The sequence below is a fragment of the Hippopotamus amphibius genome, chromosome 10 (genome assembly GCF_030028045.1).
Source record: "Hippopotamus amphibius kiboko isolate mHipAmp2 chromosome 10, mHipAmp2.hap2, whole genome shotgun sequence".
Taxonomy (NCBI): Eukaryota; Metazoa; Chordata; class Mammalia; order Artiodactyla; family Hippopotamidae; genus Hippopotamus; species Hippopotamus amphibius.
Window position 1 is genome coordinate 48,773,768 of NC_080195.1, and position 25,716 is coordinate 48,799,483.

The window sequence follows — 25,716 nt, forward strand, 5'->3', positions numbered from 1 at the left end:
TTGGCGGCGGGAGAGAAGAAACACATGTTAGCCTTGTCAGTATCTTCAGTGACGCCTGAGGAGGAAGTGAGGTAGACATGATTGGTGGAAAAAGTCATTAAAGGGGCTAATGCGTCACTCTCTGTTATCGTCCATTATTGCAGACGGTAAGCACTGGATGTTCTCAGTAGCATCCCTAATCCTCTGCTGAGACAGGGAAGCAGAGGGCATGCTTTGGGAGGGAGGGAGGGAGGCAGGCAGGCCGGCCATGGTGCAGGAGGGCCTTAAGCCACAGCCCCGCGTGAGGGTCACGGCAGGACAGCAAAGGGTCTGCCTGGGCGCCGGGCCAGCCCCGCCACCGACAGCACACCTGGTGCTTGAGTGGGTTCTCCTGCCTGCTCAAGGGGCACGAAAGGGAAGGTGAGAGGTGGTGGCCTGCCAGCCCCCAGCGAGTGGCCTGGGTCCTGGAGCCTGTCTAGAAGAGGTATGAGGGCTCCCCAGTCAGTGGCTACATGGGGAGCTGGGACAGGCTTAGGACGTTAGGGGGGGCCTGTGTAAATTTCGAGTCGCTCAGCTTGAAAGAGCCGCAGCTGGAGGAGACTCCAGACCCTGCAGACCACAGGCTCAGGAGGAGCAGCAAGAGCCAGGGTGGGGGCTGAGGGCTGGGCTGGGCTGGGGAGGAAGCAGGCAGGGGCCGTGAGCTGCCTTTATCTACTCCCAGGTGCGGCTCTTCCCCAGCAGGCTGAGGCTCCCTGACGTCCAGGGCCCTCCTCAGGGCCAAAGTAAGGAGTGCTGGCCCTGAGTCTCAGCTTTCTCTGACTCCTCTCTCTCCACCCCCTGACGTTCTGATCCCTTCCTCCCAATGCACAGATCCCCATGGGGTTCGGGATGGAGCTGGGTAAACACACTGTGATGGGTGTGTGCGTTCGGACCCTTCATCCGGGGTTCTTCCTGTTGATAAACCTGGCTGGATGGGCTCAGGCGAGCAGCATGGATACCACTGCTAATGCAAACATTCTAAGTAGTCACGAAGGAGTCGCATCTTTTCAGCATGCTTTTGTCCAGCTCTGGAGTAGGCTCTTTAGACAGACATCAGGGACCTAAGAAGTTGGGATCTGGAAGAAGATTCTTAGAGATGCGAACCACAGGAATGAGTGAACTTCTGGAATTTCCTGGTTGAGAGGGATGTGCGTGCTTGTGGCTGTGGCCTGTGGCCACTGGGTATACATTCTGCTTCCTGGCATACAGGGCTTAGCTAATGACTCGTAGGCTGGTTGATCAGTTCAGAACCAGAAGCGACTGGCAACTGTCAAACGAGTTCCCTTAGCACGCCCGTCCAGCACCCTGGCAAGAGGTTAAGGGTAGCTCTGTCTGCAGACCGAAGTGAGTGAGGCCCCCACACGTACTCGGGCTCACAGAGGCTGACAGGATGTGCACAAAAGGTTATCACTGGTACATCCAGGAGGGATGTTAGAGGTCTTCTAACCCCAGAGAAGTTAGGATACTCCCCCCAGAGCCTGCTGTTAGCAGATCCTGTCCCTAAAATTCAGTGGCTCTGGCCTTAAGTTGTGCGCTTGTCTCTGAGCCTCCGTTTCCTTATTGATAGGCTGAGGTGAGGCCCCCTTGTGTTCTGGGGCTGCGTGCAGGCTAGTGGCAGAGCCAGGACAAGACACCAGCACCCTGGACTCTGACCCATTCCCAGCTCCTCCCTGTGGCATCACTAGTGGTATGACGTCACCAAGGCCCTGAACCTCGGAGTCTGAGGCCTGGGTTCAAATCCGGCTGGTAAGAAGCAGCTGTCGTTAGCTCTGCGATTTTGGGTATATTGCTCAACTTCTGAGTCTGCCTTTCATCTTTAAAGTGAAAATCATACCTCTTTTAGAGTTGCTTTGAAAATGAAAGTTAACTTAGGTAGAACCCTCAGTACAGTGCCTGGCTCCTAGTAAGCATTCAGTGAACGTATTATTTTTATTAGTAATAGTAGGTATTGTGGTTCACGGTCACTTCATCTGGCTGGACCTGAGGTTTCCTTTCTGTGATACAGGGGTTGGGTGGGACCAGTGCTTCTCTGACTCTGCCACCCCCAAGGGAAGAGGAGAAAGAACTAGTATTCTGGGGGTAGGGGCTTGGGGTGTAGCCTGAAGCAGCTTGCAGAAAGCATCACATTTCTTTGAAGTCTTAGGATAATTTGTAAAATCAACTTATGGTTTCCATTCGGTACACCAATATGAACGCATTGGTTCTCATATAGAAATGTTTCCCCCAAATCTTTGAGTCTAGTTGATGTTCCAGGATGAGTTGCTCCACTCTGGGGTTGGGGGTGTGATGGCATCATTTCTAAGGTCCCTTCCAGCCCTGATATTCCAGGTTTCCAGGGTGAGCGAGTCTCCTCCACAAAGGGCCTGAGGTTGGTACCCCAAGAATCCTGAAGGCACCTTGAGAAGCAGGCTCCCCTGTGCCCCTGTCCCTAGTGGGGCTGCACAGTGTCGGGGGGGTGCCACCAGCAGTGGAGGGAAGATGATACAGCCCCTCACAGTGAAGACTGAAGAAGCCTAGAGGAGGAGAGGGGCTGTGTCTGAGCCTGACTTTGCTCCCTTGGGCTGAGAAACCTGGTTGGGTTGAGTTGGCAGCTCTCCACCACCCCAGGTAAATTCCAGGAAACACTAAGCCTTTGTTTCTTATCTAGAGCTGGAGGCTGTCCTGGGGACAGGCCCTCATGTCATGGGAGGGCAGGTAGGGGCAAGGGGTGAACCGCATGCGGAAACACAGGGCTTGTCCCAGTGCCAGGGCATCCCCTGGTAGTTGTGAGGCAGCACCCAAGGCCAGGGTCTGGGATTGTGCCCAGCCAGGGGGAAGAGAACTGAGGGGAGTCTGGAGAAGAACAGCACGCTTTGGGGGAGAACGCGGAGATGTCTGGCCTGTGGATGGGAAGGGAGAGCATCTCTCTGCGTGGGGTGAGGCACACCTACTGATGGTTGGCGTGGGTCCTGCGTAAACTTGCCTGAGATTTGCCAGTAAGCATGGCTCTCCTTCAGGCATGAGGGATTGAAATGAAGTCACCCATTTGTTTGGGACAAATGTAAGGGGCTTTCTCTGGGCAGGGGATTGACTACATTAGTCAAATTTGTATCCATCAGATATCATTCCAATAAAATCTGAGGGAATAGCAACACAGTTGTTATACTGGAAATTTCCTGTTGGGTGTGGTGTTTATTATGATAAGATTCAACATATCTTGCTAAATCCTTCCTGAGCATGTTACCGAATTGAGCCAGGATTTGGAGTAAGCAGGACTAGATTCTAGTTCTGCCTTATTAGCTATGTGACTTTAGGCAAATCACTTGGTCTTTGAGCCTCAGATTTCCCATCAATAAAATGGGGTCGTAACGTATCTCAATATATTATGAAGTCGAAATGAGATCTTGATTGGGAAGGCATTTCGTTAAGTTGTCAGTAGCTCTAAGTTTATTTTAAATCCATTGCTTTTGGTAGCATTATCTAAGAACATTGTTACCCTCTAGGCCCTCTGCAACTTAGTCTGAATCAATGTAATGACTATATCTCTCAAAACCTCTTTTGACCCATCCCTTTCTCAGGTGAGTTTCCTTGAGCTGAGACATGCACCACCATCTTCCCCTGCCCAGCTCAGTTCTCTGCTGCAGGGCTCACTTGTTTATATGGTATGGTTCATTCTCTGTGCCTTGCAAACTTCACAGATCTACCCTCTGGTCTTTGAGAATACGTAAGTCCACTCTGGGCCTGCTTCCTTGTCCGTAAAGTGAGGGGGTTGGGCTAGATGATTTAGGTCCTCTACCAACCCTCACATTCTGCGATCCAGTCATATTCCACTGTGCTAACCAGCATGCTAGAGTTTGGGATGAGAGCAATGCGTATTGTCTAGCCAATGACAAGTAACTGAGTAAAAGAAGTCAATATAAGAGTGTGAATTAGTGATCTACTCTCTGGAATAGATAAGGCGATGTTTGCAGCAATATTTCAATGAACTAGAACTTCTAAGTGAAATGTGGTACCTCTGATTGGTCCTCCTAGTTGACTGTTACCAGAGAGTTACCATTTGCAACTGCTTGCTCTGTGCCCAGCATGGTTAGAAACTGCATTACAGTTACAATGTGTTGGGTATCTACTTTGTGGTAGATACTTGACCTTCCCTCTAATCTGCATAGAGCCCTACAGAACAGATTTACACTGGGGAAAATTGAGGTTTAGAGAGATTAGGTAAATCACCCACGGTCATCTGGCTACTAAGGGCAGGAGCAGGTTCAAGTGCAGCATGTCTGACTGTACGGCCTGTGGTGGGATGGCTTGGCCAAGTCCACTGGCTGACATCCCCACCTAGCTTACTCGTAGATGGTCACTTTCTTGTTCCTGGTGTGCCGGGACTGCGGTTACCCCAACAGTGTTCTTGATTCATTCTGGGCTTGATCCTAGAGTAGGACATGATCATCTCTCTCTGGTTGGGGCAGCAAAAGTGAAAATTACATGGGAAAAACCCCCCTTAGATTTAGCACCCTCCCTCCTCTGGCATGTTAGAGCTGCCTGGTCTTGCCTCCCTCCTCATTCCCCTCTCTGTGCACCTGCCCCCTGGTCTCAGTGCGAACCAAGAGTGGGAGGGAAACTAGAAATGCATACATTGTTGGCTGGGCCTTTGGCTTCAGCCGGAGGAGGTAGGTTGTGTCTCCACCAGTAATTAGAATACAATTGCAGATTCGAATTTCAAATCCAGGAAGCAGGTTGGTTTGCCTTGTGTTCTTGTGCTGTGTCAGGGTTTGCAAAAAAAGGATCCCCGTGCCTCTCAGTAAGGGAAGCTCGGGGGAAACAGGGATATGCTCGAGCCAACTGCGTGCTGGCACCTGCTTGGGCCCCAGGAGTTCCAGCAGGAGCTGTGGATGCCTGTGGCTGGAGACAGTCTTCAAACTCAGCCCTAGCTCTTATCCACGTCCACATCTCTGCAGCCCCTCCTGTCAGCAGTGCTTCCTGTTCCCCCTCTCCTTGGAAGACATGTCCCAGCCCAGTGCCTGAGCCTGTCACGAAGAAGGCAGGCCTCCCATAGAAGGGGCTTTCTCATTCTCTGTCCTCAAATCAGCCAGGCGTTAGCCCAGCCACGGGGCTAGTGTTTTCCCAGAAGAAACAGGGCACGGGGTGCTGGCAACTCCCCTAAACTGTGTGGAGAGAAGCTGGGGCCGTGTTCAGTAGCCAGCCCTGGGTGAGCTCCACTCACAGCTCACTTGTGGCCTCAGTGTTCTCAGAATCCAAGGGCCCTCCCAGCACAGGATCCTCTGGGCCGGTCCCCTCAGATCACCACCCTGGGGCCAGCTCCTGGCAGAAAGCTGAGGGGCAGCGTGTCCTTCCGGTGGCTCAGGTAGAAGGGATGGGACACGCCTGTCTGAAGCTGGAGGAGCTGCTCAGGGTCCCTCCAGGGAGGGTGTGATCAGCAGAATCGTGAACTCCCTTCCTTCCTGGGCCTGCTTTTCCAGAGCTTTCCTCGGCTTCTCTAAAGACCAGGAGAGGAAGGGCCAGGCAGACTCGGGGCACAGAGTGGGGACCCTTCCCTTTCCTCCCTCTCCCTCTGCTCTCACCCCTCAGACACGACATCCCCAAGAGCGCACCCACCACCCCTGCCCACCTGCCACCCCTTCCACCTGCTCCCCCTGCCCTGTTTCAAAATAACTTGAAATACTAAATGTCGGCTCAATGGGAGGAGAGAGAGGAATAATGAAGTGGTAGAAAGAAAAGGAACATATTCCACTTACTTTATGAGCAGATGACTCTCCCAGCGCCCTGCCCTGTTAATTTTGCTGTTAATATTAGCTGCTCTGCTAAGGGAGTCACCTTAAGTATGTACTCCACTCCCTGCACCTAGTACGTGCCCACTAAACAGGAGCCATTATTGGTTCCTTCTGCTCCTCTTTTCCCTGGGGTTTCCCCTCAGCTCTTTGAGCCCCAGCCCCTCTCTGGACAGAATCAGAAGCTCGACCTGGGAGAGGTCAGAGGCTGAGAAGCTGGAGTAGCTGCATACGTGCCCATTCCTAGTGCTGGTTCAGTCTTCAGAGTCCTCAGGGCCAGCGCCCCCGTCCCACAGGTGTGCCCCGAGGACCAGATGCACCTGCCTGATTCGGCTGCCGGCCTGTGAAGCCCTGCGTGGCGGGCCTGGAACAGAAGTCTCTTTTCTCCTCCCCTGGTGTCCCGAAGCATCTTGTCTCTGCCCTGGGCTTGGGTCCCCCTGCTGGAACCTGTCCTACCTGCCCAGGGATCCTATGGAGAGCTGACAACAGCTCTAGAGACACAGGTGAACGAGGGCAGGAAGGTCCAGAGAGGCCCTTCAGGTCAGAGAGAGAGAGAACCAGAGATGAGAAGTGACTTTCTGAAGGTCGCACAGCAGCTAGGGTGCAGCCACAGTGCGCACCCGGGCCTCGGGCTCTCCCGAGCTGCTTACCGGCCAGGGGCTGCCTGCCCATATCTCCTGAGCCGGCCCCTCCCGGCCTAAGGCTGCTTCCATCCTCTGAGCTTCTGACCGAAACCTTAAAACAGCGACGACAAGAAGAACATTGACGCTAGCAGCCCGTACGGATGCAGCAGTCATTCTGCGGCGGGGCCGGGGCCGGGCTGAATTTTTTACGCGTTGCTGACCCTGAGAGCAGCCCTGCAGGTCGGGGAGTATATTCACAGTAGCTCCATTTACAGAGGAGGAGACTAAGACTCTCAGAGGTCGTCCCTTGCCTCGGGCCACGCAGTTGCGCGTGGGGAACGCAGCAGGTGTGACTGCATCGCAGTGTGTTCCCCGCGGGGAGGGGAGGGGGGCAGCCTGTGGGTGGATGCCCCGCGCCGTTCCCGCGCCCCGCGTGCGTGTCCCGGGCTCCCGCAGACCGCGGCGGGGCTGCTCCTGCCCGAGCCCTCGCGGTGCGCACAGCACGGGCACGTCGGCGTGGCTCAGCAGCGCGGAGCGGGCGGGCGAAGTATCTGAGAAGGGGCGGGTGGCGTCAACGTGCCTGTGGCCCCACAGGCACTTCTGCGGGGATGACGCTGACGTGAGCTGCGTGCACTTGAGGGTGTGGCTAGACTGTGATAGGCATGTGCGTGTCGCTAATGTCCGTATAACCGGGGTTTCTGGCTCTGGCTTTGATTTCTTTCTGCGTGTGACTGTTATTGCAGCAAGCTTCTCTCAGCGGGTCTCGTTAAATCTCAAATTAAGCAAGAATCCCAACAGGAAAAGAGCAGCTATAGGAGACCAGGCCTCACTCGTTCACCCTGTGTGTTCATTTGGCTGGGTGTTTTTTTTTTTTTTTTTTTTTTTTTTGGCTTGTTTTTGGGGGTTGTTTTTGGTTTGATCCCCTTTTAAGAAAATTTTAAAACAACTCTTTGCCAAAGATGTGGGCACTCAGGGTAGCGTTGCTGAGTGGACACCCCCTCCTGCCCGCAGCCTGCTGCTCTGCTGACGTGGCCGGGCTCACGCCGGCAGCTGTCTCCCTGCAGAAGCCCAGCCCTCCTGTAACGTGTCTTTTGAGAGGAAAGGCCCAGGACGCCATGGGGAGGGAGGGGCTGCCTGTGGGCTCAGGGAAGAACTCAGCTGGGAGGAGGAAGGAGTGGGCTGGCTTTACCTGATTTCCCTTAGGAACCGAGAAACCTGGGCCTGAGTCTCTCAAGGATGCCAGCAGGAAACCCAGAGAGTGTACCCAGGGCCAGGTGTGATTGTGTTCACTTCACACCCAGGCAGCCTGAGAAGCAAAGAGGGGAAAGGATGCGCGAGTTACATGCCAGGTGTAGAGCCAGGACTGGTACCCATGTATCTGGAACCAAATGCCTCTAGGCCCCAGAGGGGTAGATTTTTTTATTGCTGTGACCTATTTGCCCACTGCTTTCCCTACATCCTCTCTCTAATGTTCACATATTTGCTCCACAACAAAATTAAGTGCTGCCATAGTTTGGAAGTGATTTTTTTATGCTTTTTTAGTCCAACTTTCAATTGATTCATGTCTTCCACAAGCATTTGTTGAGAACTTACTGTGCGCTCATCCGTATTCTAGGCATTAGGGATACGGTAGTGAGTGAACCACACAGGACCTGTGACCTGGTGGAGGAGCTTACCTTCCAGTGGGGGACACAGATGTTAATCGAATAACCACACGACTGCATGGCGGCCAACTTCGATGTGTGTGATAGACACACCTTCCATGACTTTGTCTGAATTGCTGTCCTTAGTTCTGTCCAGTTCAAAATGACTCTGCGGCCTTGTTGTCCCCCAGAGACCTCTGTCTAGGAGACCTAGATCTGGGTTCACCTCTGTTCCTCAAGGGGAGCAGCATTGTTTTCCTGGATTCATTTCTTCCTTTATTATCCATAAAACATTCAAATATCTACCATGTGCAAGGTCTTCCAGAGTCTGGGGTGCATATTTAGTCTGGACCGAGGACTCAGTTGACTTAAAAGTGTTCTTTCCATCAGTGTCTGTCTTCAGATCTCTCTGGCCCACATTTGTTCAACCACCCCGCCTTGGAAAAAAAGATGGAATCAAATTAGGTTTTGATCCACCTTCTCTCCCACCTGCCCCTCAAAGCCACACAGCACTGCTCCTATAAAACCACTTTTCTCTTTCCACTTTGCTGCTTTACGGAGGACAGAAGAACAGATGGTGATGGGGAGAGCAGGGAATAATGTAGAGCAATGGTTCTCAAAGTGGGCCCTGGAGACCCTGGGGGTCCCTGAGACTCTTTCATGTGCCCAGGAGGTCCAAATAATTTTTGTAATAAGATGTCATTTGCTTTTTGTAATAAGATGTCATCACTTTTTTCACTCTCCTTTTCAATCAAGTGGAGTTTTCCAGCAGTTACAAACACTGTGATGTCACAACCAACTGGATGCAGAAGTAGATACGAAAATCTAGCTGTCTTCTATTAAGGCAGACGTTAAAGAAATTAGCAAAAATGAACAACTCTTCTTGCTAAAATTTTTTTTGGGTTTTGTTTCAGAAAATGTATTTTTCTTTTAAAGGTGTTGTTTTTGTTAACATAATGAGCTTATTATCGATGTTTTAAATGAATCACTATTTCTTAGTTTTAATTAATATAGTAAGTATTTAATTTAATACAGTAAAGTATTGATAGCAGCAATTTACACACAAAGGCTCTTTGGGATCTTCAATAATTTTAGGAGCACGAAGGGACCCTGAGACCAAAAAGTTTGAGAACTCCTGAGCTAGAGGCTAAGGGGTCAGCTAGGTGTTAGGAGAAGACCAGTTACTCAAGAATCAGACATGAGCCAGTAGAAAAGCTTAAATCCACATCATTTCTGATTTGGACATCTGCAGTCTGTCTGTGTGAGCTGCATAGGATGAGAGGCTCCTTTGGAACTATGGAAGTACCTTCTGTCCCCTGGAGGAGAGGGACTGGACTGCACGTCAGCTTGCTGCCATGTTTTAGAAGTATGCACCAGGGACCACTCCTGAAGCTCTCCAGGGGTCAGGACCAGTGCTGCTGGGTTCTGTTGTCAATATGAACACAGTCTGTGGAGCGTGGTGCAAATCTCAGCCCAGATTCCTTAAGACAGGAGCACAGGAGTCCCCCGCCCATCTGTTCTCTGGGCTTTCTCCCACTCCAGGGATCATAAATAGGGCTTCTTCAGCTCGAGGAGGAGGGAGCTGGGTCTCAGGAGCTGGGTGGTAATCCCAGGCCAGATGTGCCTAGGGGTGGGTGGTGTTCCAGGCCAGATGTGGAGTTGGGGGTGTGCCCAGCCGCTCCAAGGACTCAACTTTCGGCCTGACAGCGTCCTCTCTTTGCTCTGCACTCAGATTGGAACCTGCAGCTCTGAACAAGTAAAAACCCATGAGAGTCCATCCCTGGTTTCCCTGGGACTCCACTCAGAGCCTCTGAAGCTGGCAGCCAGGGGTTTCAAAGGTCACCCCAGCTGGGCGGATTGGAACAACAGATCTCTCTGACTGGGTGAAATTGGCTGCCCGGTGCAAGGCAAGTTGCAACATCTGTAAGCAGTCAGACAAACGCCCCTTAGCTTTTAGTCTGGCCCTGGGCTCTGCTGCATCTCTGGCTCTCCTTCACTGTCTTCCCTCTCGGACAGACCTTGGACAGGCGTCTCTGCAGTGTGGTGGTAAAGCGTGGCCACCCACGCGTCCCGACGCATGGGAGAGCTGCCCCGGGGAAGAGGCCACGGTAAGAGGCGTGTCCCCTCTCTGGTGCGTGACCCGCCCCACCGCCTGCCCCAGTGGGTCACGGCAAGTCAGCAGGCACAGCCCACAGCCGAGGAGCACCTCGTTCCAGGATTAGGAGCGATTAGGGAATTTGTCAGGATTTGAGGGCTCTGAAGATAGAGGATTAAGGTGGGGAGAGGGAGCTGTCACTGCCTGGGGCGTTTGCACCTCAGTGGTTTGCTGCGTCTGCTGTGTGCTGTGGCTCTGTGGGTTCACAGGTGACTGCCGGGCTTCCAGTGCAGAGCCCGCTGCGAGCCCTTCCCTATAGGGAAGGTATGGAATTTCCAGGATGCCTTGCTGTCGGATCAGGTGCTTAAGGACAACAGTCATTGATAATGTATGCACTTCGGGTGGGGAAGGGGGAAGCTGGTTTCTCTAAGCTTGTTCTCCTCTTTAACTTGATTCTTGGTTTTAAACTTTTCTCTGAGTCTTTTGGCCTCAGTCTTTTTGCCCTTTCTTTTGGCCAGAGTTGAAAGTGTTCCTTTCTGGGTTCAAGAGACAATTTAAAGTGCTTTTGATCAAATATAAGTCAAATTAATTTAGTTCTGCCTTGAATGATTAATAAATTCTGCGACTTGTGAAAACCTTATTTGGAGGTGAGCTTTGACCCAAGCATTGTGTGTGTGTGTGTGTGTGTGTGTGTGTGTGTGTGTGTGTGTGGCTTCCAGCTCTCAGACCACCACTCTTCTGATCCCGTCCCCTTTTTGTTCTCTTCTTACTTCTGTCTCTTCTTGATCTGCATTTAACTGGTCCTGAACGAAACCCCCTAGCTAGGTGTATTTGATTCCAGACGCTGAGCACTGCTCTACCGGTAGAGGAATTATTGCAGAAGCCACCCGGCCCCTCTGGTGCTCTCGAATGGAATGTGGTCCCTGGGCTGGACGAGGAATTAGAAGAGAACAAGGATGTTTTGGGTTGATTTATTGTTATTGTTATTATTAGTATTATTGATAGAGCGTTCCACGTATGTCAGTAGCCATTAGTTGGCAGTGTGGACAGGATCTGCTCATGCAGCTGATGGCAGTGGGCGGGGCGGTGGGCTGAGCAGAGCTGTTTGGTGTCCTGGCCAGCCTGGGGCTGGGCTCTGGGTCTGCCTGTGTGCTGGTTAAGAACTGCCGTACCTACCCACCCCCACCCTCCGCAGAGCACTTGCTGTATTGACGTGCCTGTTCTGTCCCTAACCTGAAGCCAGACCTTCCCACGCACCCGGGGTTGGAGGACGTCTATCTTCTGTGTGTGTGGCCGCGCACGTTCCTTTTGATGACAGCATCCACGGCCTTCAGGAGACCTCAGAGGGTCAAGATCAAGGGGATTCGCAGAGAGGATTCTGAGCCTGATGTCGCTACTCCTAGTTTCCAGCTCCCCCTGAAACAGAGTGGAAGAGTCTTGGGTCTTTCAAAGCCAGAACTGAGAGCAGAAGGGGGTGTTTGTGCAGCTCCCAGGCCTCTGCCTGTCGCACCTCCCATTACTGGGGATGGCAGGAAAAGCCTCGTCTGGTCCAGGGCCCTCCAAGAAGCCCACAGGGTATGGCTGTGATCGGAATTCAGTTTGGTTTCCACTTCTTAGTCGTGGGACCTTGGACGAGGGTCGTTGGCTTTCTGAGCCCCGGTGTCGGCGTTCATGAAAGGAGCATCGTCAGCACTGCCTGGCAGGACCAGGGGATTGAGTAAGATCAGGGCCCGGCACGATGTCGGGTGCGTGCGCCCTGCCCGCTACCTGCTAGGACACACAGGACGGCGCTGCGCAGGCTGCCGGGGGGGCCCCAGGCCCTCCTACCCACCTTGTTATGGTCTGCCATCTGCTTCCCACTGCTGTCATACAGTAATCCCACTCAGATAGCCTTGCCCTGAGGACAGTCAGGCTGGCCTGGGCTTCCTGTCTTTGCGAAAAGGGTCTGTCCTGCAGGGTGGGGAGCTGCTTTTTCTTTTGGGAGCTGGGTGACGACGGTGTTGACAGCTGCCAATCACTGAGGGCCCTTTATGCCCTACGAAGTGTTTTCTCTACACGCTCATTCAGGCTCTCCCCTCCACCTTGTGGGGTCATTGTCACTCCCATTTTACAGGAGAGGAAACTGAGGCCAGGAGAGTTGACATACCTTGCCCAGACCACAGCTGGAAAGTAGCAGTGCCGTGGATTTGTGGCTGGGTCCAACCCTTGTGATACCTGGGCTCACTCCCCCCGACCCCTGGTGCTGGCAGCACACAGTGCATCTGTCACCTCACTTCAGTGGCAGTGGAGGAGGGCAGAGGGAGCAGGATCGCCTCTGGGGTGTGGTCCTGGGAGGCTCAGCAGGATGTAAGAACCGCCTGTTACCACGCTCACCACACACACGTGGTTGTTCCCTGCTGTATCCCTAGCACCTAGCTTGCAACATGTCGGATGTGCAATAAGTATATTTTAATTGAGTGAATGACTATATCCTGATTTTTGCCATTAAAATTATACCAGGATTACCTTGAAAGGGTTCTGCAAAGCCGTACACAAACGCAGTGATATAAATGTGGTGACGTTAACTGTTGAATCTACATGATGGGTGTTTGAGATGCTCATTGTGTCGTTCTCTCTACTTTTTCTGTTTGAGATTTTCCATAAAATTTAAAATTTATTTTTAGTTTACAACTTTATCATTAGATTTCTATTGTTATTTTCCTTGTAAATATACACTCATATTGATATAACTGCCTGATATTCTACTGTATTTAACCGGTTCTCACTATTGGATATTTAGCTGTTTTCTAAAAATTTTCTATTTAACTGGATTACTTTTCTACTTATTTCCCTATAAATAATGTAATTAGCATTCTCATGTATAAATTTGGGGCTGCAGCTCTGATTCTTTCCCAATAATACATTTCTACACGTAGGATTACTGGGGGAAGAGATGGACGTTTTTTTCAGAATCTTTTAGACAAATTGCTTTCCAGAAAGATTGCTTCAGTGTTTACTCCTCTGAAGGGTATGAGTACACCCACAGTCTCACTGGCACTGTATGTTACCCTTGTTTTTAAGTGTCAGTTTGGTTAGTTTTTTTAAAATAATAACTTGTCCTTAGTTTGCACTCTTGGATTCTGATTGAGGCTGGGCAGCGTCCATTTGTGTTGTGGCCATTTGTCATCCTCTGTGAACCGTCCAAGTGATAGCTCTGCCCATTATCTGTCAGGCTGTTTTCTTATATACAAAGCATCCTAGTCCTTCATTCTTGTTGCACACATTTTATCCCAGATCATCAAATGCCTTTAATCGTGTCGACGATATGCTGTGACAGACAGAAGATCTCAGTTTTATGTGTATGTGGTAGCAGCTGTCAACTTTCTCCCTTGTTTCCCCAACCTCAAATCCCCTTCCCACCAACCAGCTCTGACTGCGAATAGGAAGCAACGGGGTCAGTGGTTAACAATGGGAGCTTTGGTGCCAGATACCTGGGATCAAATGCCAGTCCTGCCCTCTAATAAATGCCCTGACCCTGGGCAAATTTCTTAGTCCTACTGAGCCTTGGTTTCTAATCCTTAAAATGGGGTTGATGAGATTACCTGTCTCATAGTGTTGTAAGGAGCGAATGAGCTATTTATAAAGTGTTTAGAATAGTTCCTGGTATACAGTAAGTGCTACATAAATTTGGCTTTTATTGTTACTTATTGCAGTGAACCTGTGAGTCTTATCATTTGGAAAGGATTTTGTTTGCAAAACTTATACCTCATCAGTGAAAGAGAAAGCTGGGTTTATCAAGCAGGGGATGTGTGCTGTTACAAACAAACCTAGGTCTTTGTTACTTTAACTTGTAATCTCTATTTTAGTTTTGTTAGATGTTATTAAATTTAAACAAACTAATTACATGCCCAGATGTCACTGTTCATTTCTGTCAGCTTACCCCATGTGGCATGGGACTTAAGCTTGTGACTGACGATCCCAAGAAAGTGAACAGAAAAATAAAAACTAGAAATACTTTCCCTCTTCAGTTTAGCAGACGTTTGTCACAGGCCCGTGATAGGCTAGGTGCCGTGGATTCCATGCTGAGTAAGACGTGGTCCCCATCCCGTACTATCCCAGCCTGGTGAGGCTCCCACCTGGACTCGGAATCTGGAGCAGGGATTCTTGAGACAGATTCCAGGGGGTGGCACCGGGTGTCCAGCGACCTTGCCTGGGGTCTGGTGACCTGGCCTCTCCTGCTTGCTGCCTGTTTTCACAGCCTGGTTCTCCAGGCTTTCCTGTGGACTTCGACAGCTTCTCCGCTCCCCGTCTTTCCAACAGATCCCTTCTCCATTTATAGAGCCAGAGTCCATTTCTGTAGTTTGCAACCAAGAACTGACTCATACCTGTTACTAGAGTTAATCCTAAGGAAATCCCTTTGTTCCAGCCAGCCTGCCAGCCCCCATAGACATCTTGTCTAGTTCCAGTGAGTCTCTGGACAGGGAGCCTGAGCTTTTCCTGCTAGTGATGCCATCGTTTGGCTTTGTCTCTTTGGGTGAGTGACTAACCTTCTCTGGGCCTCAGTTATAAATAGAGGAGTTAGCCTGGATAACCTTAAACCTTCTCTGATGTTCTATGACCTTTGAGACTTTTTCACAGTCCAGTCCTCAGAAGTGAGATGCCCTCCCTAGCCTTGTTTGCTTCTCCACTTTCAACCCCACACTCTCGCCTCATCTCACCTCACCTCTCTCACTCAGGATCCTTGCCATATTAACCCCAAACTCTTTGCTTCTTTGGAGCATGGATCCCATTTTTCTTTAGCCCAAGAGGCCCCACAGTTCAGGCAAAAGCAGCTTTGACTTTCTCCCTTGAGTGCCTAAGGCAGATCGTGATTCTGCAGGCTGAGAGACGGTTAGGCACTGACTTTAGATACCCGATGGAAGAACGCTGAGGACCACCGGGCTTCTCTCTTCCTGCTCCAGCTGCCCCTTTCCTGGAAGTTCTCCATGGGGTTTTGGGGTGCCCAGGATGTGGCCCTGGGAACTGATGTCTGGGACGGGCTGGGCCTCACCCCTGCAGCTTTGCATGTTGAGGACGCAGAGTCTCTCGTTCCCAGAGAGGAGCTCCAGGTGGACCTTGACCCAGCGGGTCTCCCTGTAAAGCCCACGGCACCCCGGCCCCAGGCAGCATCGCAGGCACACCGGCTGCCAGCCGGGAGGACGGGCTGTGCTTTGTCTCGTCTGACCTGATCTTCCCTCCTGTTTGCAGATCATGGGGGATGTGAAGCTGGCTGCCTCCACGCACGTTTCCAAAGCCTCCCTCACTGTGGATCCCTCGAACGTCGGCCCCATGCCCCTGACCGAAGCCCCTGCTTTCATTTTGCCCCCTCGGAACCTCTGCATCAAGGAAGGAGCCACTGCCAAGTTTGAAGGCAGGGTAAGACGCGAGGCTGGGTGGGCAGCTTGGGGGGACGTGCGCGGGGCGGTTGCTTCTGCTCCAGTCTTCTCCTCGGCAGGCTGACCTGGCAGAAGGCCTGCTTTCCTTTTGGACTCACCTGTAAAGTGAACATATGCCCCTTGGGCCTATTTCTTTAGTTTATGGTTGACTTAGGGCTGTGTTGGAGAATTAGGGGGTGGGAAGGGACCCTGAGATGTTTTGCTGGTAACACAGGTTGTGTTCTGGGTTCGTGTACCTGATTATAGGAGACGAAGAGGCCGGGTGGTGGTGGGAAGCATACAGCTTGGGTTTGACTATGTGCCCTCCAATCTGGACAACTGAGAACGAACTCTCATTTTTCTCTCACTTCCTACCTGGAAGGAGCGTTTGGTTAACTAACCCTCTTGTGTGTCCACATGGTTCCAGAGCAATGGGGCGGGGCAGGGAGAGGACCCGTCGTGTCAGCTTGGTCACCTTTTGCTAACGGGCACTGGTCTCTCGCCCTTACTGGGCCTCCATCTCTTCCTCTGCAAACAGGCAATGATAACTCCCCTTCAACCTTGTATTAGAAGGAGAAGAAGATGGGATGCATAGCTGTACAAATATTGATGTTATGCCCCGTTGGAGAGACTTTTAGTAAGCTGCTGGTTCGGGCCCTTGTCAGCTTGACCTGGAGATGCACGTGGAAGTCAGGGGGTTGGGGGGAATATTTGTCCTGGGTTAAACACGGGCGACCTCCCCCAGGAAATGCTTTCGCAGTAGACGCCTTTGATCTGAGCAAAAGACCGCTGAGGTGATGAGGGGCCCCTTGGTTGCGCTACGCGTCTACACGTTAAGAGCAGGGCCCTGAAGGCTTGTGGAAGGAAGGGGTCAAGAGCATCGCTCTTCCTGGATGACATGGGGCCTTGCCTTTGTTTAAGTGGCAGGTTTGGCTGTGTGGTCATCTGGGGAGGATTCAGGGGCTGTGTGCTCTGCACAGGCCTGTCTACTGAACTGTTTGCTGGTGGATCGGACATTCCTTGTTGTATATTTTACTTGAAGAAGGGGAATGTTGGTGATGCCGCTGAGGGGTCTGTTTCTTCTCTCTGGGCTCTGCCAGGATGAGGGCTCTTTTCTGTTGCCCTGACTGTGGTCCCCCCATCCCCCCCATCCCCACAGCTGGCAAGAAATAAGCAGCAGAAGAGTCCCTGGGGATTTAGAAATGGGCGTGACGTACTGGTGCACACTACAACGTGGGTGAACACTGCAAACGTGCTGAATGAAAGAAGCCGGGCACAGAAGGCCACATATTGAATGATAGCACGTATCTGGGATGCCCAGAACGGGCAAAGGTATAGCGACTGAGAGTAGATGAGTGGTTGCTGAGGGCTAGGTAGGAGGAGTGGGGAGTGACTGCTAAGCGGTGCAGGGTTTCTTTTGGGGATGATGAAAATGTGAAATTAGATAGTGGTGGTGGTTGCACAACTTTGTGACTGTTATAAAACACTGTGTTTACACTTAAAAAATTAAAAGTGAACTTTTGAAAAAATGGCTTCGCAAAACTGATACCATACCCACCCTCCTGCCCTAGTGCTTGTCAGAGGTGAACTCCTCCCTCAAATTCAGACAGATGTGGAGAGTAAGAAATGACATAGCATCTACAGATGAAGAGGCCTTGCTTCCTTTGCTGACTTTGGAGGTCATGAAGGCGCTGAGCCTCTGGGCTGTTTGACTTGGAACCTTCGTAGAATGAGCACTGGCCCAGGAGTCCACTCACTGGAGTTCTCTGTTGCTCAGTTATCCTCTGGTTGTCAGGTCAGACCTTCTCTGGACCTCAGTTTCCTTATCTGAGAAGAAACAACTAGTTGTTTCTGTATTGTTTGGCCTGCAGGGATGTGAAAAGAAAATGAGTTGAAGAAAATGGTAAAAGCAGTTCGTAAAGTCAGAAAGTGTAGTAATAACCGTATTTTTTTTAATGAGGTGTTGTTGCTATACATAAATTTAACTATCTTAATTCAGTGGCATTTCATGCAGTCACGATGCTGGTTGCAGTACTCTTAAAGCAGAGCATTCTCTGTGTGAACATTTTATTTAGCTTACATTGAGGAAATAGTTGACTTTGTATATTACATGTGGGCTATAGGTCAAAGTGAATGTGCTCCTTAGAAGTGAGCCTGGGAGCTCCGTTACTAGTCACCAACTTCCTGGAATTAACCCAGAACAACATGTTGACAGCATGCTGGCGTATAGTGGACACGTGGAAGACAGTGACAGAGAGGTGTTGGGTGGAGTGTCTGACTCCATCTGAGAACTGGCAGAGAGGTACGCAGAGGGAGCGGCTGTCCTAGAAAGTGCTCTGTAGACTCGCGTGCCGCCCGTGTGTGCTGTCACTGTAGCAAAGGACACAAAGGAACGCCTTGCGTCAAGGAAGGGCCCTGTCACATGACTCCAGAATGAGGAAGTGGTTGCTTGGATACAGAGATACAGATGAGCAGGGGGTGTTCCTGACCCAGCGCCCCCAGAGAAGGGAAAGGTAGGCTGGTGGTGGCCTGAGTGACAGGAGCTTAGAGCAGGAGTTTCCGGTTTTAAAAGACTGAGTGCCAAACAGGGTCACCCCCGATCACAGCCAGGGGTTCTCTGCCTCTAGGGCATGTTAACCTGCTCTGGTGCCGCCACCTGACCTGTCCCTGCCGCTGAGCCCCCTCTCCAGGCCCCAGAACACATCCTGTCCTAAAGGCTTATTCTGCACCAGCTGGTCCTGGTGTCGGTTTCACAGTGACTTCAGGACCTCAGCTCTCCAGTCACTGAACTCTTGCAGAATCTCTTACAACAGAGCAACTTTTAAAATAGGCCTTCAAGGTACTTCTTAGGCCCAGCCTGGCACCCATCGCAGCCTGGCACCCATCGCAGCCTGGCACCCATCGCAGCCAGCAGGAACCCTTCTCTTTGCAGCAGCCCTCGGGGCCTCTGTCTGCTTTCCTCTCCCCCACACCTCTCTAAAAGGTTGCCACGACCAGCCCAAGCCCTAAAGCCTGGGTGTGGAGGGTACTAGGACATCCCAGCTTCTTCTGCAGCGGGCACAGGATCCGCCCATCTCTGTGGAGACATAGTGGACCCCACAGATGTGAGAACGTTATAAAGGTGTGTTTCCTACTGCCCTCTGAAGCTGGTCATCAGAAGTCGGTTCAACCTTGCGCTTTCTGGTTTCATCCCTGAAAGAGGTAAAAAATGTTGCCCACCTGCCCCCCACTTCCTTTTTATCCTATTTTTAGGCCAAAGACTTAATGAACCCCTTCCTCCCCCCCCCCCACCAAAAAGACTCCATAACCCTAAAACGGGACCACAGGTGCCTCTTGTGGCTCTAGTCTTTTTCTGAGAAGCTCCAGACTGTGAGATGTTCAGCCCTGTGGGTCTCAGTCCCTCCCGTCCTTTAGGGTTCCTCCACTTTGTGGCAGATACTTTAGACCAACATGTAAGCCACGACCAACCCCTTTTGTCCTTCCCTTTTCCATTCTAGAGGCCATTGCAGAAGAGTGGCTCAGGGACATATTTGGCTGAAGTCGGCTAGGGTATTTCTGGGAAAGCTCTTGCTTTTCTGATCAAAACAGATCACTGGTTCTCTCATATTCCACCCCTCCCCTCTTCCTGCCTTGAATGCAGACTTGATACCTGGTGCTCAGGCAGTCATATGAAAACCATGAGGGAGGAAGCCAGGGTACAAAGTGTTGGTTGGGGTGGGCGTAGGCGATGGGGGTGCGGGGGTGCAGCAGTGGAGGGGGCATACAGACCAGCAGCCAAGAGACAGGAGTCCTCAGGCTTAGAGAGCGTCCCAGATAGACTCTTTGGCGGTGGTTACTCACACAGGAAATTTTACAGAAAGTGTTCCTAACTGATAAACACTTAATGAGATGCATGTGGAGATAGTGTCTCTTTAAATGATGGGAATAAATAGGGGAGAAGCCATAGCACAGAGAAGAACTAAAAAGCCCTTTCCAACCTTTACTAAATCTACCAACAGTGAGGGGAGTGCTAGAGTTGGACGTGGCCCTGCAGTGAAAGCATTCTAGAGGAATTTGTGGCCATCTCGCTTGAACCAGCAGGGTCTAGGGTCTGTGAGGGAAAGTCAACTATATGGCATTAACTGGTGATTTAATGTCATCATAGAAAACTACAATTTGATCAGGGTCTACTGATTAGGCCAAAGCTACCTACCCCCCCCACCCCATGTTTTTGGCTCTACCACCTTAAGGAGACTGTATTTTCAAAAACTCATACAGCTCTGGATCTATATCTCATCAGTACCATCTTTCGACCCAGACAGCCTGAGCCCACATCCTAGAAACTCCTATTCCTTCGTCTGGCTGCACCCTCACCTAAGAGCAGGACATCTGTCTGCCCAGTGGAGTCACACCGTCCCCTATGTTCTGAGCACCCAGGACCCCGGAATTCTCTACCAAAGGGCCCTGAGCCCACTTCTAAGGCCTGTGTGGGTCTCTTCTCATGAGAAGACTTTCCCAGACCTGAGTGGGATGGTCAAGGTGTAGCTGTTTGCTTGGGGGACAGGAAGGGGTGAAACTCAGATGTGGGGGTCTGTTGTCTGCCTGTGGGCACAGGAGGACCCTGGCAGTGCAGGGTGAACTGTGCCACTGCCTGGTGAGCCTTGCTGGGCCCAGGGTGCCGGGGGCATCCATGGACAGATAGCCGGGGCCGCACACATGCCAGGGGCTCACCGAGACGCCTCCGGCTGTTCTGTTGCCCGTGAGGGGGGCTGAAGTGCCAGTGGGCTGCTTCCCACCCAGAGTCAAGTACGAAAGGATCAAGATGGTAGGAAAAATACTGAAATTAATGAAGTTTTCTTCCCTTCTGCCCTGGAATTCATTCTTATCAGAAAAAGCAAACACAGTGATCAGCTCTGGCTGTGTTGTGAGTCAAATGAGCTGATGCTTTAGTGCCTCTTGAAGTACAGCCCAAATGAGGTTTCAGTCCAGATTGAGGGGCTCGGTGTTCCCTGAAGGCAGCTTCACAGTAAAGGGCTAGCCTGGCCTCCTCAAGGCATGTTTATGTGCACGTCGTGGAGGGTGGAGGAAGGGAACAGAGGAGGCCTGACCCTTGAAAGCGTGAGTAACTCCTCAATTTCCACTTTAACCAACTCCCGCCACGAACTTCTTCCTAGTTCACGTCTAACTCAGAAGCTCTCAACCACTTAGAGAAATTTGAAGGAAGCATCTGGTCTGCTTTCTGTCCTCAGAAGTCTTTTTTTTTTTCTCTTTCCTTTTTTTCAGCCGTGGCTTGTGGGATCTTAGTCCCCACGGCCCCCATCCCCAACCGGGGATCAAACCCAGGCCCCGGCAGTGGAAGCGTGAAAGTGCAGAGTTCCACCCAATGGACCATCAGGGAATTCTCTGTCCTCAGAAGTCTTCATGATGTGGTTCTTGAGAAACACATGCGCATATAAAACAGTAGAATATGACGGTATAATTAGATGCTTGAACTAGTTCAATTAAATAGTTTGTACTATAGGAATTTCGAGGAGATTAAGATGAGGTTTGCAGCGGCTTGGAAACGGGTTTCTTGCTTCCTGACTTCTGTCCTTCCAGTTTGTCCTTCTGACAGTGCAGGTCTGTGTCACCTCTCTGCTCGACATCCCCGAGCCTTGGGTGCGGTTCCTCAGCGCTGCCCGCAAGGCCCCTTCCATCAGCTCCAAGCTCTCCAGCCCTGAGCCCTGTTCCTCCCTTCCTCCCTGCTCACCCACGCAAACGCAACGGATACTTTGTTCTGGTGTCACCTTTGTGGAGAAAGGGTAAACAAGGAAAGCATTTTATCTTCCCTCTGGATTAGGAGTGAGGGTAGGGTGTGATAGGAAGGGGACCAGCATCTGTTGGTGCCCTGTTGGTGCCAAGCATATGGTCTTAGTCATGTTGTCCTTGTGGTACAGTAGCTTTATCCCCAATTTTTAAAATTAAAAAAAATTTTACTGCGAGTTTTACAAAATGTTGACTCTATTCCGTGTCGTACAGTGCATCCTTGTAGCCTGTCTTACACCCAGTAGTTTGTACCTCCCACTCCCCTGCCCCCACAGTGCCCCCCCCCTCCCCACTGGTAGCCACTAGTCTGTTCTCCATATCTGTGTCTGCTTCTTTTTTAATATTCACTGGTTTGTTGTATTTTTTAGATTCTATGTATAAGTGATATGGTGCAGTATTTGTCTTTCTCTGTCTGACTTATTTCACTTAGCATAATGCCCTCACGTCCCCATTTTTTACAGAGGAAGAACCCAGGGGCTCAGAGTAATGACAGACCTGGCCAAGGTTATGTCAGTAAGTGAAGGAGGCAGTACTTTTGGGTCTAAAACTTGTGTTCCTCGCACTGTTGATGTCATCCCTTTTACGTGTCTCATCTGGTTCCTTGAACTCAGTGACTGCTTCTTATTCATCTTCGTGCCCCAGGAGCAGCACAGTGCCTGCCACATGGTGGGTTCCCTTGAGAACCACAAGATGGGGTCTGACGCCAGACCTCTCGCCAGTCAAGTCCATAGGGTTTGGTCCCATGCTTCCTATAGGGTCTTGCCTCCCCTTCCCCTGTCCTATTCCCTGCTCCCTTCTTTACCTCAGGCCATCCCTTTACCAAGAATGCCCCTCCCTCTCCCGTTGCATCTTATCCAGTGTCAAGGTCCTATTTAAACCCTGCCTCCTTCAGGCTGCTTTCCTTAAGCATGTTTTCTCTTTAAAGCATTTTATTAGAGGACAGAGGAGCCATGGTAATAGGATGTGGAAGATTCCCAATAATCACATAAAATCATTCATGAGTAATAACCACAGGAAAGCGTTGACTGCTTTGGCCTTGTAAAAATGTATTATTCATTAATCCTCTCTGTGCCTATAATTTTATTATAAAGAAAAAAAGATTTAAATGTTAAACTATTTTTAAAACAAAAATTCCAGCAAAGTAAAGATGTTCCTTGCCTTGACCCGTACTTCCACTCTCCAGAGGTAGCCACCATGAACAATTTGGGTATCTGTCCAGAAATATTCTATGCAAATATAAGCATAAATCTGCATATGTTTTACATATACAAATGGACCATGTACGTACACTGCGCTGCAGCTTGCTCTTTTTGCTTAACATCTGTCGGCATTTTTTTTTTTAAATAACAGCACATAGATCTACCTTGTAGGTAAATCTGAGCTAATCCTGAACTTTCTAACCCTCAGTCGCTCCCTCCTCTGAATTCCTAGAATACTTACTAACATGACTCATTTTTTCTTTTATTAATGTGCAACTTTATCAGCTACTGTTTATTGTCTTTTGCTTCCTCGGTGCGAATGAGTTGTTCGAGGTCTAGAGCTGCATTGTCCAGTAGGATAGCGATTAACCGCATGTGACTACTTACATTTAGGTTAGGATTGATTAAAATTAAATAAAATGAAAGACTCAGTTCCTCAGCCACGCTAGCCACATGCCAGCCACATTTTCAGGGCTCAGTATCTGCATGTGGCTGATAGCTACCGCGCTGGGCCGCACAGATTACATTTCTATCATCACAGAAAATGCTACCAGAGAGGGCTGATCAAGGCCACTCTTGCGTTTAATTCAGTCCCCATGTACTATAGAGATCCACAGCTAAAAGATATATTGACAATAGCTGTTCCATTCACAATAGAAATAAGGCATTAAATTCTTGAGAATTTCCTTAGGGCATAAAATTCATTCAAAGAAAAGTATAATTCTTTGGTGAATGAATCTTTGTCTTCTATTTTTGTTGCAGAGGGGTAATCTTGGTATCCCAGAAAGCTTGAATGTGCTCTCAAACATTTCCATAGCTGTCTGTTCCGGGTGGCTCAGAAATTCTCATGACGGAGGGCTGGTGGTGGGCTGCCTGGTGTCACGGAGTTCCTGAAGTCTTCAAAGGAAAAGCAGCAGAATGGGAAATGACAGGGCGAGTCGTGCTGAAACTACAGGTGTCGGCAGTTGGTGGCCACTCTGATTCAAAATGCCAGACTGAACAAATTTATTAACTTCTCCTCTCTCCAGATATGCCATCGAAATTAACACAAAGGGTTAAAAAGAATTCATTCAAAGTTGCACTGAGAACCACAGAGGGGAATTAGTGGACAAGGGATTTCCATGGGTTTGCATGGACGGATACATCAGCGCTACCCACCATAACACATAAGTGAGAGAGAGCCACATATTTGAGATGAAAGGATTTGGAGACCAGGAGTAGGCTGTAGAGCAGAAATCAGGGTGGTTAAAGTATGTTTGCTTAATATCTCTATGGAGGAAACCGAAGCTCTTGGTGTGGATGTTAATCCGTACCTCCGAAGAAAGTCTTTTTACTTTGCCACCAGCTGAAATGTGTTGAATGTCCAGTTACTGACCACTTTCTCCATGCCCAGACACTCTAAGTGAAGCCCACCAGTAGACGTGCCCCACTCAGGGACCCGAAGCTTGCAGTCAAGCCCCTCATTCAGGGCGACAGGACTACACCCGAGGGGTGGAAAACCTACATTTACAAACTAGTTCTTCAATCATAGATTGTGAATAGTTAATTCATGGCCACCAGATGTTTGAGTTACAGAGCAGAAAGTAAACTCTGTAAGCTTTGGCAAGCCAAAAGTAAAGAAATGGTGAATGGTGAGGTAGAGGAGGGAAAGAGAGGCAGAGAAAACTGCAGGGGCACTATTGTGAGCGAGGAGATACCATCTAAAACAGAGGGATCAAATAACAGAGGCTTGAGCATATGACTTAAAACCATAATGACAGAGGTAAAAAATGGTCAGCTCATCGGCCGTATTTGGCACACAGACCTTTTGTGTTTGGTCAGCAGTGTTCTCAAAAAATTTGAGCTAAGATTTACAAATGGAAAGCTTACGCATACAGTTCATTTCTGGATGGCTTTTCTCAAAAAATAAGATCGGGTAACACTTCCACATGGCAACACTTGGTCAGTGGGTGCTCCCCCTACATCTAAGCATGTCTTTGCCAGGTTGCTATAGTACCCTCCCCGCTCCCTGCAATTCCTAGTCATCTCCCAGCACATGAGCAAGCATCTGTGGCCAGTTATGACTTTGCTGTCTCCCTAGCCACTTCCGTGTTGATAGGGGGAAAGCTATAGATGGGCGGGAAGAGCCTCGTGACATTCCTTGTCCCCACCCGCTTTCTATACTTGTGCATCCTGCCCAGACTCTGTGGGCGTTTGAGTTTGTGAATTTGCCATTAATGTCCAATAGAAGATCTAAAAATCAAAAAAGGACCGTTGAGAGGGCGGAAGTGTAAGTCAGTGCAATTTCTCATCATTCATAGTGGGAATCCACTAAGTGCTTTCTAAATTCTCAAGTCAAGAAATACACCCAGAGTACATTACCTAGAATTACAGAGTTTAATGATAAGAAGAATGGAAAGATGATTACAATGGTTATATCTGAAAAGTGATAATATTCCAGGGAGGGGAAAGAGTGAGAGGGAAGGAAACCTTTTGTCATTTTATACCTTCAACTTTCACCTTTTACCTTATACACATTCTTGTAGCTTGAATTTTTTTTTAACAGTAGATAGGAATTACTTCTGTGATGTCTAAAAGGCACAGTAAAGTTGCCTGTAAAAAGACTTAGTATATCTATCTGAGTTCAATGTCCACATGCTATTTGATAAATGGTCAAAGATGAATACACAGTCTACATTGAAAGGAACATAAAAGTCTAGGTGTGGAAAAATATATAGCACTGCATCAAAATACAGTACCCAAGACTGACAGCAACTAGACAACTGGAAATTAAAGTATTTATGTACCTGAAAAAACTAGCAACGTAAAAGATGCCAAGAGCTCGCTGCTGGTGCTGTGAGGAAACCGGTGAAGCAGGAAACCATGCTGTGAGCACCGATTGTTGGTTCAGCCTTTCAGGGGCGCAGACTGGCCGAATGTTACTCGCATAATAAAACAGTTGATGTGCCTTACGGGGAATTCTGCTTTTGACACTATAAGTTAACTCTTAAAGAAGAAGGAAAAAAGTAGATGGTACGAAGATGTTCAGAGTACTGTTTAAAAGGACAAAAAAGGAACTCGTTTGTGCTCAAAAGGAGATAATTAAACACGTCATTTGGGGAGCTATGCCCGTAAGTGGAAACGTGTGTGAATAACACAAAGTGGAAACAGCATTAGAGTGAGGACTCTCAGTCTGATCCCTGCCACCTAAAAGCAT

The 25,716-nt window shown here is 49.7% G+C and overlaps 1 protein-coding gene across 6 annotated transcripts in view; it reads left to right on the forward strand.

The window, feature by feature from the left end:
• The window catches only part of MYLK (myosin light chain kinase), a 258,615-nt gene that overhangs the window by 73,613 nt on the left and 159,286 nt on the right, over positions 1-25,716 (forward strand). For 2 of the 6 annotated variants that reach the window (XM_057696224.1, XM_057696227.1), the window contains one exon: positions 15,371-15,538. In XM_057696224.1, the coding sequence (XP_057552207.1) occupies positions 15,374-15,538 (165 nt within the window). In that variant the 5' untranslated portion in view covers positions 15,371-15,373. Of the gene's footprint in view, positions 1-10,046; positions 10,158-10,325; positions 10,533-15,370; positions 15,539-25,716 lie in introns of those variants that run through there. The other 4 variants (XM_057696226.1, XM_057696223.1, XM_057696222.1 and 1 more) reach the window with 4 other exon arrangements.